Genomic DNA, 14884 nt, shown 5'->3' on the forward strand with positions numbered 1-14884 from the left:
GTACATCCAGGTTCTCCTGGGAATTAATCTATCAGTGTGGAAAATGCCAGTGGCTGTAAAGGTTACATGTGTGTTAAATTTGAAAACAAACTTACTTAGAGGTATATTATGTACTTCATTTTGTGTTTTTCTGTATAATCCAGGGATATGCGTATGAACTAGTAGTCATTGTGACTGGACATTTTAGTCTTCAAATGATAACAGTACATTTTTCAGTTTGTTAGATCTTAAAAAACAAAATGCAGTAAAGAAGGAAAGGACTGTGTCCTTTCAAACAGCTTTTCGAATGAAGCCGTGAATTAATAACATGATCCTTTATGGCCTATGTCGGTCTAAAGGCCATACTGTATATACTTTTATATATAAAAATACTTATATGTATATATCTTATACACACACACATATATATAATATTTATATGTATAAAGTAGCCTTAAAAAAATCTTTGAACTCCCCCTCCAAAGTATTATGTGATTACCTGCTTCTGTTTCCCACAGAGGCTGGGGAGGCATGGGGCTGGGGCTGGGGCAGGGCAAGTCCCAGTGGCTTGTGGCGTGCAGCCTCGGTTTGGGAGTTAAGGAAAGTGCCCGTATTTAGAAAGAGGCCATGAGACACAACTTCTGTGCCATTTTCTGTCTGTTTCTTCTGTGGGTTGTTTCTCGGCTGTGTATAGCAACAGTACCATGTGGCTTTGTTGGGAATGGAAAGGTCAAATGTAAGTCAGTAGCTTTTTCTTTCTTTTTTCTTTCTTTCTTTTTTTTTTTTAATTTAAAGCAGCTTCTGACTTACTGCAACCTGTGTTTCTATTTACACAGTTAGTTATGAAACATATGAACCAGCACTGTTTTTTTCCCCATTTGGGGGAGAGGCTGCAATCCCAGAAAGCTACGTGGGGAAAGAAGAGTTGGATCCATGAGAATTCCCACTCCTCTCCCATACCGGGGGGATCCTCTCCGGGGATGGGGCGGGGGCCGTTTGCTGCACTGAGGGGGGATCTGTTTCATAAGGTTCCAAGGGTAATTGAATGGAGGGTGGTAAATATATTCACTCCGCTCCATAGGGCTAAATGTTACTTGGAGAGCTGTAACACATAGTTTAAATCCATTACACATGCCACTCTGGGAGCAGAGCCTTATATGTAGAGAGCATGGGCTGTCCTATTATGGGAAATCAACTTTGTTTTGAGGGAAGCAGAGTATTGCTTCTGCGCAGGTCCTGGAATTTGAAACATTTCGAGGCCTCCAAAGAGCACTGGCATTAGTTACCATGTCGGCTCCAGGGAAGTGAGGAGCCCTGACTTTCCCTGCGCGGAGGACAGACCCAGGACACAGTTAACAGTAACCCTGCGCCCGGCCACGCTGCTTGCTGTGTTCTCCTCCGCAAAGCTGCCGGGGCTTGTTGGGCCATAGCTGCCGTTACGCAGGGACCAGCCTAATTCAGCACAAGCTGCTGGAGCAGCAAAGTTGGAATACACTTTGCCAAGAAATATTTTGCTGCTGTTTTCTTTTTCCGCTTTTTGTGAAGAGATTTCATGTCTGCTCACACTGTTTGGTATGAGGAAGTGGAAGATTATTGTAAGTATGAACAGACTGACATAATTTATCACAATATTCACTTTGACAGCACAGTATAGTGCTACGCAGCCCACTAACAGCATGCATTTTTAGGTGTTTACTTTCCAAACCTAAAAAAGGATATAGCACCGGGGGAAAAATAAAGAGAGAGAATTTTTAATGTCTCTTTGGGGGGGGGGGGAATCCTGTACATAGAGTTATATATGAAAAAAAGTAATCCAGAATTGCTACCCAGCTTTGCCTTGAATAAAGAAAATACATTTCTTCCTGAGGTTCACCACTTATTAAGGCACGGGGTTAAGATTTTTTCTTGAGAAGACAGACCAATGTATCTGCAAAAAACAGTGTCATTGTTATAATAATTTGGCAGCACATCAAAGGATTAATCAGTTGCTTTGAACTTTAATGGCATATGCAGTTTCACTGCCTTATATTAACTTACACAGTAAGAGATCTCTTCTCTCATTACTAAACTGTCTGGTAGCAACTGAATGAGGGGGTGTCAGTTCTGCTCAAAGTGAGCAGCAGCTGAGCTCTCCTGTGCTCTTCCCAGGAAAGAGCAAGCGTGTTTTCCGGAGTTCTGCGTGTTTGTTAGTTTAAAGCTATTCTTTATCTGCAATAAGAAGAAGAATAGAGGATATCAAGAATAAAAGAATGAGAGAACCAAGAATAAAAGAATGAGAGAGAGTTTTAAAATCCATCTACCAAATGCCCAGATAATCTTTCTCCTGCCGCCCCCACCCAAGCTCCCAGAACAGATTGTGTTGAGAGAGAGTCAGTATTGTCCTGACTTAATCTATCGTCTCCACCCCCTGTTTTATAATCTATTTTCTGCCTTCCACATTCAGCTTAGTCCTGTGTCTGTACAGTAATAGAATTCCTGTTATTCTCTTCCTTTTTTGATCACAGAAGCCAGGGGAATGCACTGTCATTTCCCCTCATCACATAAAATAGTCTGTATAGTCACTCACTTCTGATGAAGCTTCTTGAAAATAATGTTAGATTTTGTTATCTTTGACAGGAAAGAGGCTAAAAACAGAAAATTCCGGGTTGCAGGTGTGGTTTTATGCCACAGTTTGCTTTCTTTGTTTTAAGACTAAATCCAATTCTGTTTTCTTGGGCAGTAAATAATAATCTTAAATCAGATGCAGCATTTCCAGACACAGATTTATGCCACTAGGAGATGTCCTGCAGTGATAGGACCCTTTGCTCTTTGGGTGCAGTCCGAGTGTTCAAGAAGGAACAGAATAATGAGATCACTACCACATATTAAATAATTGGGAGGCAGATTGCTTCACTTCTGAAAATACGGGGGGGGGGGGGGGGAACAGGACAGGGAAGGAGTGTTTTACTTCTTTTTGGCAAGAGGAAAATGGCTTTCTCTGGAACAAACCATGCCAAACCCTTTCTGCTGATGCTCTTTTGAGAGAAATAAGGAGGATTTGCTATCTTCATTTCTCTATCTACTAACTTTCCAAGATCGCCACAATATTGACCATTGCCTGCTCTTCAGCCTTGGGAAGGAAACAGGGCTGCATGGGGAGCTGGGGAGCTGCTTGTTGAATAAGGGTGAAAGATCTTTGTTGCTTAGCTCAAAAGTTATGATTGCACTCTGAAGACATAGTAGGTGAAATAAAGAAAAAAATTAGCTGCTTTAGAGCTTTTGAAAAATATGAATGGCAAACCAGGGTCGCGTTTAGCAGATAAATAGCACTCATGACAAGAGCCATTAAATCACTTGCTAAATTATGTCACATAATTGTGTTCATATCTAATATGAAAGGGAATTGTCCTAGCACATCTTGGAAATTATTTAGATGAACTGATTTTCTCACCTGTATCCTGACTCTTTAAAGGGCAAAGCATTATTCTCAATACAATTTTTGTATAATATTGTCAAGGTTTTTTATAGTTGTAGTTCAATAAAAAAGGAAAGCCCATATCTGCAGTATGTTACAATTGCATCCAAAATAAAGCACTCAAATTTATCTCTGGTCTTCATTCAGAACATGTCACTTCTCCCTCTCATTCCTTTTGCTTGCTTTGCTTCTTTCTGTGTATCACAGGAAAACTTCTTGCTCGGGCTTGCAGAGCTGAGAGCTATGTTGCTTACATTTCTATTTGTTCTTTTTTTTTTCCGAATCCATCCTCTCTTTTCTTAAAGTTCCCTCTCAAACTGGTTTCTGCACCTACCTCTTTCCTTCTCTCTTACATCTCCCCCTATGCTGCAGCAATAAATGCAGCTTCTCCATTTCCTGCTTTCTTTCATTTCTGCTGACACTGACCTTTGTGAGAACACAAAGGTGTTCATTCACCGCACTGAGCTTTACTTTCCTTCCTGAGCTCTTCAGTGCTTACTCCTGTCTGAGTTGGACTGAAAACTCCTTGGGCAGGAACTGTCTCTTCCAGGTTTCTGCAGATACGTTGACAGTGACACCTAAATAATAAAGAGATGGGGAAATTAGATATCACAGATTTCATTTTGTTTTAATTAAGATGAGATTACTGTAAGCTTTATCTCAGAATCTACCCTCTCTAAGGTACTCAGTATCATATACTGTATTTCTTTTTCTGGTAGATATAACCTTCTTTCTGTGCCCTTAATCTGAAATGGAACCAAATTCTGCTTACAGTTACACACAGGCATCCTCATTCTCTTCTTGGATTTGCACAAAGTAGTGACTAAAAATAGAATTAATCATAAACCAGAGCCAGTTCAGTAAAGAACTAATCCTGCCTGAAAATTAGTGGTCACAAAGGGTTTCATACCAGTTATCATGATTTTACCATACTAGGGGTACATCTACATTGGTGTCTTAGCTTAGATCAGGGGTGCATTTCTGAAGCGAATTCCCAGATTTCCCTGCTTGCCGTATTTTGGCTTACATTCCAGAATGGTCTCAGAGCACACAAACTGCGTCCCTGTTGGATAAAACTGGACTCGAAGATGTGCTGCAAGAGGACAGCTAACGCATACCAACTCTTCATGGGCGTTTGGTCTGCAGCGTCAACCTAAAGCTGCTCCAAAGCAAGCCTCATGAAACATCTTGCATGGTGCTGGGTTGGCAGTGCCAACTATTTCATGTTGCAAAACTGTTCCTGTTGAGGCTTGCAACTTGCTATGGCCTAAGACAACTCGATGAGACAGGAGGAGGATAGCAACAAATTTCTTCGAATCTTGTTATTTGGGGAAAGATCAGCTTTTAAAATCACTCCCCAATTTGTGGAGGAGAATGCTGCTAATTCCCAGTCCCCAGGCTGCCTTATGTATCATAGCTGTCTATGGCTCTTCTGAGGACAGTTACTTAGCGGAGGACAACAGTCAAGGAACAGTAGTCAAGAAGTATGTTATGTATGAAACTGATGATCCTGTGAAAATTAACCTACTCACTTTTTTTTATTTTTTAAGGAAAAGATTCAATTATGTAACTAGTAGAATATAGTTACTGATCAGATTGAGTTATTTAAACCTGAAAAGGTACATTACTAAAAAAAAAAAAAAAAAAAAAAGTTTAACCCTAGACTGATAGTGTGAAATTATTTGAGCCTCTGAATTGTCCAAGGACTTAAGCATTTTTGAAAGATCTCTAGAGGTAACAGGATTAAGTTTATATATTTTTGTCATGGATTACTGTTAGACAAAATCACATTGAACTGAATTGTGAACCAAGCAGCCTTGATTTGAAAAGGATGACTTGTTGATTTTCACAGTACATTTTTAACTAAATGTTACCCCAGAGCTTTATCATCATTTAGAAGGATAATGATTGTACTGTGGTACAGCTAACCACTGAAAAAGACTTCTCAGTAAATTTAGTGGAACTTTATAGCATCACAGTGTTATCAAGAAGAATGCATTTGTGATAATACCGTATCACTGTCAGGGGAAGCAGAACAGCACTGGGAATTTTAAATAATTGTGCCTTATCAAAGAGTGAGCTTTGTGGAAAACAAAAATAATGGTTAGCAGACTGTGGCTTTTAAGAATGGTTTGCCAGCTGGGCTATACCAGAGAACACCTTCATTCATCTTCCTAAAAAACCATGTGGAGCAAAGATGTTCATTTTGGTTTTGAGTACTTGTTGCAATTACTATAAAAGCTTGTGTTCTAGGTTACTTGCCACATGTATAACAAATTGGAAAGTTTTTAATGATGTGTTTTGAAGGAATGATGTGCTGAATCTTAGGAAAGTCATAATCTTTCTTGGTTCTGGTCACAAGTCTTATTTTAATCTATGGGTATTATTTAGAGCATGAGAATGATAGTGTTTGGGAGTTTTTCCTGGTCCTTTCTGTCTCTTAATTCTGTATCTTATAAGTAATCCATCCCCATATGAGTAATTTTTTATCAGTTGTTTGCAACCTCTTACTCCTAATGGGTTAAATACAGTTTGTAAACATTGTGAGGATAAGTAGAAGAAATAAATGATATTATTCAAGCAAAAACATATGCTCATGTAAATCTGAACAGGTATGTGCAAGACAGCAAGATGGCATATTTACAGTTAATTTATTTGTTAGAACTTTTTTTAAAGAATCTATCCTTTATCTTCAACAGATTAAAAAATTAGCATGATTCTAGTCATAAAAAGAATACAATCATAAACATTTCCTCATAGAAAACACTGCAGAAATACATTAGTGCTAAGTATTTTTTTTTCCTGGTATTTTTTTATGAAGTATCCTAATGGTTTGGGAATTCCTTTTTCAAAACAGAAATCAGAAAAACATATGGTATTAGTAACTAAAAACTCTGCAGTGTGTAGAGCTGACCTAAATGGGGACGTAGACTGTCACATTTTGCTTACCTTGCCTTTGCTGGGAGATTCTGAAAGATCACTGGGGACCTACAGGGATTATGAACAACATGAAACAAGAGAGCATCATACGAGCGAGAGAGAATTTTAGTCAGGCTAATCAAATCCATTGTTTCTGTTTCTTTTGATCACTTTATTCCTGTGGCTGTCAGTAAAGTCTGGGAAAGCTGTGGGTCTTCAGCCCTTCAAAAATGGCCCATAAAAAGAAAGCCAAATCAGTATTTGAGGTTCTTGATATCAACTTAGAGAGAAGACAGGCAGAAAGCTACTTTTAATATGCACTTGACAAGGTATTTGACATTGCCCCCTGTGAAGACTGTTCACATATATTTCTTCCAAAGCGTGGAAATTATTGCTTGTGAAAAATCAGTTAAGCTGATTTCACGTGTTTGACCTTGAGCGCACATTACTCCACCAAGGAGCCTCCGTGTTGCGCCGCATGAGTGTTTGCCACGTTCTAAAATTGGTGAGCACGCGTGTGTCGGAGCGTCTGCACACACACGCATGTTCGTTTTTAAAGGAAATTATCCATGCGAGAGCCTCTTAATTTTGTGTATTGTAGGGAATGGAAAGAATTTAAAGGGTGGTTGGAATTTGACATTTCTGCCTTTTTATTCTGAAAGATACTTTGATTAAAGTGTTGGAAGGCTCAGTTAATGGAGGCGTTGCTGCTATTTCAGATATACAGGGTATGTGATTTGAAGGCGAGCCAAATCACAATGAGATGGAATAACGATGTCCTTGGTTTATTTTTTCCTTGGTGCATTCAGGTTTTGATTGGATTGTGAACAAGGCAACAGTCTTCCCTCCCAGGAAGCTCTGCTAGTCCTTGGAGGCTGGTGTTCGCTTATCAAAGCAGGAGCATTGTCTTGTGAAGGTCATGGACTGCAGGGGTAGAAGGGGGGGCGAAACAAACAGGGTTGGGGGGAGGGAGAGAAGAAAGAAAAGAAGGACAAAACCAAGTACAAGACTCTCATAAGAAACATTTCTGCAGCAGGACCTATTACTACTTTGACCCAGCTAGCGCTCTCCTGATGGCGTATATGTCAAAAGATTTGTGGAGAACTGTAGGGTCCATGTCCATCTGTCCTTCTACGTTCCCTCTCCCCCTCCGCTGTAGTCACACACACAAATACTTTCGTAGTTCTGTTCATCTTGTTCTCGCATTCATTTTTTTATTTCAAATTTTTTCTTTGGAAGAGATTATTCATAAATTATTTCTGTCTAAACAAAGCTGAGAGCTGTTGCTGGGGTGGTGAAAAATTAGTGCAGGCACTCTATTTTTTAAAAGGTTAATCATATCATTATATCGTTAGCATTATTGGGGGTGTTAAAGAGCACCTCATGAAGTTCCTGGATGATGGATACTGTAAATGAGCTGTTAAGCAGCCAGGAACACGTTTTGGTGTAGATGGGTGATGCTGGAGATGGGAATAACTGGGAAGATTTGTGTCCATTTCTTCAACGTGGCTGAAGGACATAAAGCTGTTAGGCTTAAAGCTATCCTGTGACTTTCCTGAGCTTAGGAAGTATGAACCAACTCCCCTGACCCTTTCTGTCAGTTTGGAAGCCCTTTGACATGGGGCTGTCTAATCTATCCCAAAGTGGATCAACTCCCAGGGAAGAAAAACATGAAGAGGTCTGTTTGCAGAGAGAGCGAGACATAGAGGGGGGGAAAGGAGGTGCTTCTTGCTGCAGAGAGACCCATGTGCTGGGCTGGGGAGATTGCTTGTTGCCTCCGAGATACAGAAATGAAAGTCCAGTGTCCACAAGTACACCTTTACAATGATCCTGCCCAACTTAAAAGGGGTCCATTAGAACGGAAAAACAGGGGAGAGGAAACTGCAAAGGTGCAAATCGGCAGTGACCTGACTGAATTTGTGGATGTGATGTGTGTAGCCCTGTTTATTTGAACTAAGTTTATTCTATTTTATATCGCTTTCAGTGGTTATTGTTGGCAGCCCAAAGTGAATGAATGTCTTGCACTGGATTTTGGGGGAGCAACAGTATTTTTTTTATTCATTTCACTTCATTTTATTTACTGTCAGCCTTCTCTTATCATTTGATTTGATACATGGTGCAACTTCATGTTTATTCCTCTCCCACGCCCTGCAAATTGTGTGGAAAATAGAAAGCAGTATGTTTTTACAGGAAATTCTAAGGCAGCATGTATAAGTGCTTGCTAGACCGCTGGTTACTCACTCGCTAAAAATGTAGAAGATCCAGATTAAAGTGTTTGCTCTGCTTATGCTGTGTTTACAGAGGAGAACGTTTCAGTTGCATCAGATGTTGAATGGAAACCAAAGTTGAAGCCAAGTCACTTTTCACAAAATGGAATTCTTGCTTTCTCGCCAACAGTAGAACAATTCCTTTTATAGTAGTCTGTAAAGGACAAGCATGTTATATGGTTGATTCTGTCCCTTCTGTTCTTCCTAATAGTTACAAAAAATGAGTTCTGAAAGCTCTAACATAGGAAGGATGGAAACTTAATACTGAAAGTTAATACGGTGGAATAAATGGTGAGTATCAGGAGCTGTTATCTCGCAGTAGAACCTGCAACACTTAATGGGAACAAAAATTCTATAAACAAAATAAATCCTCACAGATCTTTATTTTAACTTTTTTGTCTAATTGTTTAAAGTTCCATGATATCTGTATCCTTGCAACTGAATGATACAGGATGGCTCAGTGATACTAATGTAAATTGAAATAAATTAAATTGCTTTAATCAATCTCTCCATTTTTATATAGAGCATGGTACACTGAATTTGTACTTAACTGTATCAGACTCCTCTATTCGGAGTGAAAGGTAGCTACAGTTAAGTGGTATTTCCCACATTACCTGAGTAATGTGGTAAAAGCTTCAGATAATATATGTTGGAGCTCATTCTTGCCCTGGGGGGAAAAAAAATCTGTTAAATTACTTAGTCTCTTTCTACTTCCTGTTCAAACAGGACAAGTCTATTCACAATCAATCCAAAATTACTTCTATTTATAACACAGTTGTTTCTCCCTCTTTTTCAGCTGTTACAGTTAAGTCCGTATATTTTGAAAACAAACTGAATGATCCTACGTTTTCACCCTTTTGTCTTGTAAGAGCAAATCTATTCTTAGAGAATAACCTCTGAACTGTGAAGCACAGATTCTTTCTACTGATACTGTTGTCAGCTCTTATTTTCTTTTGTCCTGTGCCACTTTTTTTCCAAGTCATGCACATCCATTGCTCTACTGCTTTAGCTACTTTAAATAAGCCCTTTCCTCCTCCCAGAAGGCTTGCTAATTTTCACATATTATCTTAAGATGACTTAACAGTCATTTTGCAAAGTCTTCCCAGCTGCTGCTACTGCTGAATTGATTCATTTTTCTCTTGACATGATGCAGGCAAATGTGAAGCAAAGTTGACTTGACCATTAATCCTCCTCTTGACTGAAGGAGGACATGGTTTGAACAAAGACTTGTTCCAAATGTGGCCAGAGTTTTTTTCCCTGAGTCTGTCTACAGGAGACATAAGGGCTTTTTTTCTTTTCTTTTTTTTTTTCCCTCTCATCTTTCCTAGAAAATTCTCATTTAGAAAGTGAAAAAAATCTTAGCCCTAAATAGTGGCCTAGTGATTCAGATTTTCCTGGTGCAATAAGTCAGTTTGTGGAGCTTTTTTTAGCTTGAGTAGGAGTTCCTCAGAGGTGTTGTGGTTTTCTTGGAGTGCTTCCAGAAAATGTGGCCCTGTGTATGAATTGATGAAATTACACAGAAATCACTGAGTCATTGAGGTGGGAAGTCACCTCTGGATATTGACTAGTTCCAACCCACCTACCCAGAGCAGGGTCACCTAGGGCCAGGCTGTGTCCAGTCGGGTTTTGAATATCTTCAGGGATGGAGACTCCGCGACCTCTCTGGGCAGCCTGTTCCAGTGTTTGACCACCCTCACAGTAAAAGGTTTTTCTTACATTTAAATGGAATTTCTTGTGTTTCAGTTTGTGCCCATTGCCTCTTGCCCTCTCACTGCGCACCACTGAGAAGAGTCTGGCTCTGCCTTCTTTACTCGCCCCATCAGGTATTTAGAAACATTTATGAGACACTTACCCCAAGCCTTCTCTTCTCCAGGCTGAACAGTCCCAGCTCTCTCAAACCCCTCCTCCTGTGAGAGATGCTTCAGTCCCTTAATCGTCTTCATGGCCCTTCGCTGGACTTGCTCCAGTATGTCCATGTCCCTCTTGTACTGGGGAGCCCAGCACTGGACCCAGCACTGCAGGTGTGTTTCACCAGGTCTGAGCAGAGGGAAGGATCACTTCCCTCGACCTGCTGGCAGTCTTTGCCTAAGGCAGCCCAGTATACCATTGGCCTTTTTTGCTGCAAGAGTGCATTGCTGTCCCATGGTCAACTTGTTGTCCACCAGGACCCTCTGGTCCTTCTCTACAGAGCCGCTTTCCAACAGGTCAGCCCCCAGCCTGTACTGGTGCATGGGGTTATTCCTCCCTAAGTGCAGGACTTTGTATCTCCTTTTGTTGAACTTTGTGAGATTCCTGTGGGTCCATCTCTCCAGCCTGCCCAGGTCTCTCTGAATGGCAGCACAGCCCTCTGATGTCTCAGCCACTCCTCCCAGTTGTGTATCGTCTGCAGACTTGCTGAGGGTGCACTCTCTCCCATCATCCATGTCATTAATGAAGATGTTAAACAGTACTGGGCTCAATATCGACCCCTGGTGAACGCCATAAGTGACTAGTCTCCAGCTGGACTTCGTGCCACTGATCACAACCCTCTAAGCCCAGCAGTTCAGCCAGTTTTCAGTTCACCTCTCTGTCATCAGCTTGTCTGATGTTATAGATAAGGATGTTATGTGAGACAGTGTTGAAAGTCTGGCCGAAGTTCAGATAAAAAATCTCTACTGCTGTCCCCTCGTCTACCAAGCCAGTTAGTCATCTCATCGTGGAAGGCTATCCTCCTTCTTGCCCTCCTTGAAGACAGGGGTGATATTTGCTTTTTTCCAGTCCTCAGGAACCTCCTCCAGTTGCCACGACCTTTCACAGATGCTCGAGTGTGTCCTCGCAGTGACATGGGCCAGCTCCTTCAGTGGTTTTGTTTGTAAGCAGCTCTCTTGACTAGTGTGGAGGGTGGCTGGAAACAGAGATCTGGGGTTTCTCATGTCACTTTTGATGCCAGGTACAGCCATTTTTTTGCATGGCACAATTGCAAGCAGCAGAACCATCAGTGCTTCCCTATGTGCCCGTATTATAAGCTAGCCACAAACCGATTTAGGGCTGCTCTGCAAGGATGTATCCATTTTGAATGCTCTAATCTCTCTGAACATGCTTTTTCTGTAAAGTCCATCTAGTGAAATTAATATTAAATGTAGGATGTCCATCATGTGTTTAAAGTCTGCCCAAATTCAAGATACATTAAATAAATTATACCAAACCTGCAATAGTATCAGTAAGTTGTTTTTGATCGTTGTTTAAAAATCAGAAGTTAGCAAAGTGTCTCTAGGTGCTATTGTAAACTTTTTAATCCATACTGTGTAAAATCATTGGCAGTTTGCTCTGAGTGCAAGTTATAAAACTCATTGGCAGTTTACTAAGAGTGCAAAAATGCATAAAAAATCTGAAAGACCTTCAGTTTAAACAGGTATAAACACATTGTGATTTCAGTTTTTATATCTTGAATAGAAAAAAGGTATATTCAAAGTAAGCCTTTCTGAGCGTTCATTATTTTCAGAAGGAATGCTGTGGTCCATTGTACCATTAGTCTATTTCTCTTGCAGAAGAGCTGTGGTTAGCTTTGCCATTTTAATCGCTTATATGTAGATAATTTGTTTGTTGTGTCTTTCCGCTTGTCTTTCTGATCTTTTGGTAACTTCTGTTATTATCTTCTTTTATAAAAACAATTTTGGTATACTTCCTGATTATTCTTAGAGCAGGAACAAAGAAAAATTCAATGAGAAAACTGCTTTATCAATTATATAATTATTTTTCTGGGCCAGATTTGTTTATGCCGTCTAAGTTATAAACCCAATTTTGAATTGCACGTTCACTTATTAAAGTGAAGCACAAAACAATTAGCCGCTCCTGAAATTATTAAATAACATACTCTGCAGTTACGTGAATTTGTAGTATACTAAATGATGTCTGCCTGATAACAGTATCTTCCTGAAGTCAGGCTCTTGGGCATTATGTTATTTTCAACTTTTTGGAATTTAACATAAGATACTTGAAGTGAAATATTCTTAGGACATTTGGAATGTTGATTTAGAACCAGAAGCCATATGGAAGTCTTCCCCTGGGAATATACCTGGGCCATACCTGAGGACTCAGATTTGGAAACTTCTAAAATGGACTAGGATGCTATAACTTTTCATCAAGAGAGAGAGTATTTTGGAGGAAAAATTAAAACAAACTGTGTGTGCCAAGGCTTCCAGGGTTCCTTAAGTTGATCCTAATCCTGGTTGTCTTCCAGTAGACAAAGTTGAATACTGAAATGAGACTGGTAGAAGAGAGCAAGAAAACATTATATGGAGAGCGAAGTTGTCATTACTGTAGGCAGGACTGAAATCATATTTGAAAACAATCAAAGATATTGCTAGAGAGAAGGGAGCTCTAGAGAGCATCTAGAGATGGGTTTATGAAGTTTCAAGGGCCTTAAATAATGGGCGGTGGCAGGTATTGACTGTTGTGACAGGTGTCAAAAGTACTAGTTATTCTCAAGGGTATTGCAGGGTTCTTGGCAATGTGATAGGGAAGGGGATGAAAAAATATTTTAATAATTACATTAATATTAACTCATTAACAAGGTGAATATCAACTCCTGCTCCCATATGTCAATTAGACAGCTCTCTCTGAAAGGGTGTTTATGATGAGAAAAGGAAAATAACTTCAAGCTGTTTTACTCCAGTATAATTCAGATTTATTCCTAATCTAACTCTCTAAAAGAGTAAGTTGAATTTATGAATAAATCATTATAATTATTATTGATATAGTATAACAACTGAAAGTATTATTTGTGGGAAATCGTCTACACAGTTTAATAAAGCTGTAATGTAAATGCAATTTAAAATGTAACTGCAGATTAATGACACACTCAAACCTGGCTTCATACAGAGAGACCCTTTTATGGGACCCTGACTGTTAAAGATAAAGTTAAGTCATTATCATTTTTAGCAAGCTAAAATGTCAGTGCTGTAAACTAGTCATAATTGCACTAGAAAAAAGATTTTTGAGGCATTTCTAAAATGTGAACCCTCGTTTCTGGGACTAGCACAGCCAGCGTACTCCTAGATTGCCTTCTGCAGAGAGCCGTTCCGTCACAAGATCTCCCTGCGCAGGAAGAGCACTGACAGAAGAGGAGCTAGCCGGCAATCGAATTTAAACACTAGCAGGGCCCTTGCAGCTGCATGCATCTGGACCTGCACTTTATGTGATCATGTATTCATGCATTCACTTCTTCTCATGCTTACAGTAAAGGAAATGTGTTTACGAATTTTGCAAAATCCACACAAGAATTTGTTTTGAAGAGAAATATATTATGGTAAATGATGAAACAGTAGGGGCAACTGTTGCAGACAATTGAAACTGCTGGAAAAGCAGAAACTCGGAGGCTATATGCAACCACAAAGTCATGTATGGGGTAGATGGAGGGAAACAGTCATCCGGAAAGCAGCCAGAGAGGATAAGGACTTCAGACCAGCAGGCGTGTGAGGCAGGGAGATGATCTAGGAGACAAACCTGCTTGGCACCCTCAGAGCAGTGTCACCGTGGTGCGTGTGTGGGAGGAGTCTGCATGAGAACATGAGGAGGAGAAAACCATAAAGAAGTGCACATGGCAGTAGCAGATACGGGGGGTTGTTTTAGCAGTCTTTATTGCTAATCTACATTTTCGTGTTACTGTGTCTTCTCACAGTGGTGGGCCGGTAGATTCGCAAGGCCTTGCTTCTGGAGTTACAGCTTTCCAGAAAGGAGTGTGATAACCTCGAATGAGCGAGCATAGATTTCCCACTGGGAGCCCTTTATGGTTCTCCTCCCCTTCCCTCCACCATGGCCTGTTGTATATGGTTCAGTATGTCTCAGTATCGCCTAAATCATCTTCTTCTGTGTCTAGAATAAATTATGTGATGGGCTGGTGAAGCCTGGCAGAAATTACCAATTGTGCATGAATTGTGATGGATCTAATCCATCACAGCCTGTTAATTTAGACCTGACTTGTAGTGTGCCTAACTTCTGTTTAGTTTTCACACCTAACAGAGACATCTATGTTATAGATCATCTACTTTGGCCCGGTTTGTGGCTACACAGGGTTTGGTATGAGCTTGCTGCTTCTCACTGAAGCTCAGATAAGAGGCCTTCATAGACTACAGTACCAGGAGGCATCTCTGGGAGGCCCTTGTGCTTCTTCAGGCCATGTTTCTGTGCTTGCCCTGCTGTCATACCTCTGCGCCTGCTGCGTCCCTGATGGCTGGAGCAGGTCTGCCTTCTGCACCAGAGGCTGAAAGTCATGGAGTGAATATTG

General features: G+C 40.4%; 1 protein-coding gene across 9 annotated transcripts in view; it reads left to right on the plus strand.

The window, feature by feature from the left end:
* The window catches only part of DMD (dystrophin), a 1316184-nt gene that overhangs the window by 167503 nt on the left and 1133797 nt on the right, over positions 1-14884 (plus strand). The window contains exon 1 of one of the 9 annotated variants that reach the window (XM_064497810.1): positions 1152-1574. The exons of the other annotated variants lie outside the window; for them this stretch is intronic. Coding sequence (XP_064353880.1) covers positions 1532-1574 — 43 coding nt within the window. The 5' untranslated portion in view covers positions 1152-1531. Of the gene's footprint in view, positions 1-1151; positions 1575-14884 lie in introns of those variants that run through there. 9 annotated transcript variants of the gene reach the window in all.

The sequence above is a fragment of the Dromaius novaehollandiae genome, chromosome 1, assembly GCF_036370855.1.
Source record: "Dromaius novaehollandiae isolate bDroNov1 chromosome 1, bDroNov1.hap1, whole genome shotgun sequence".
In the NCBI taxonomy this organism is placed as follows: domain Eukaryota; kingdom Metazoa; phylum Chordata; class Aves; order Casuariiformes; family Dromaiidae; genus Dromaius; species Dromaius novaehollandiae.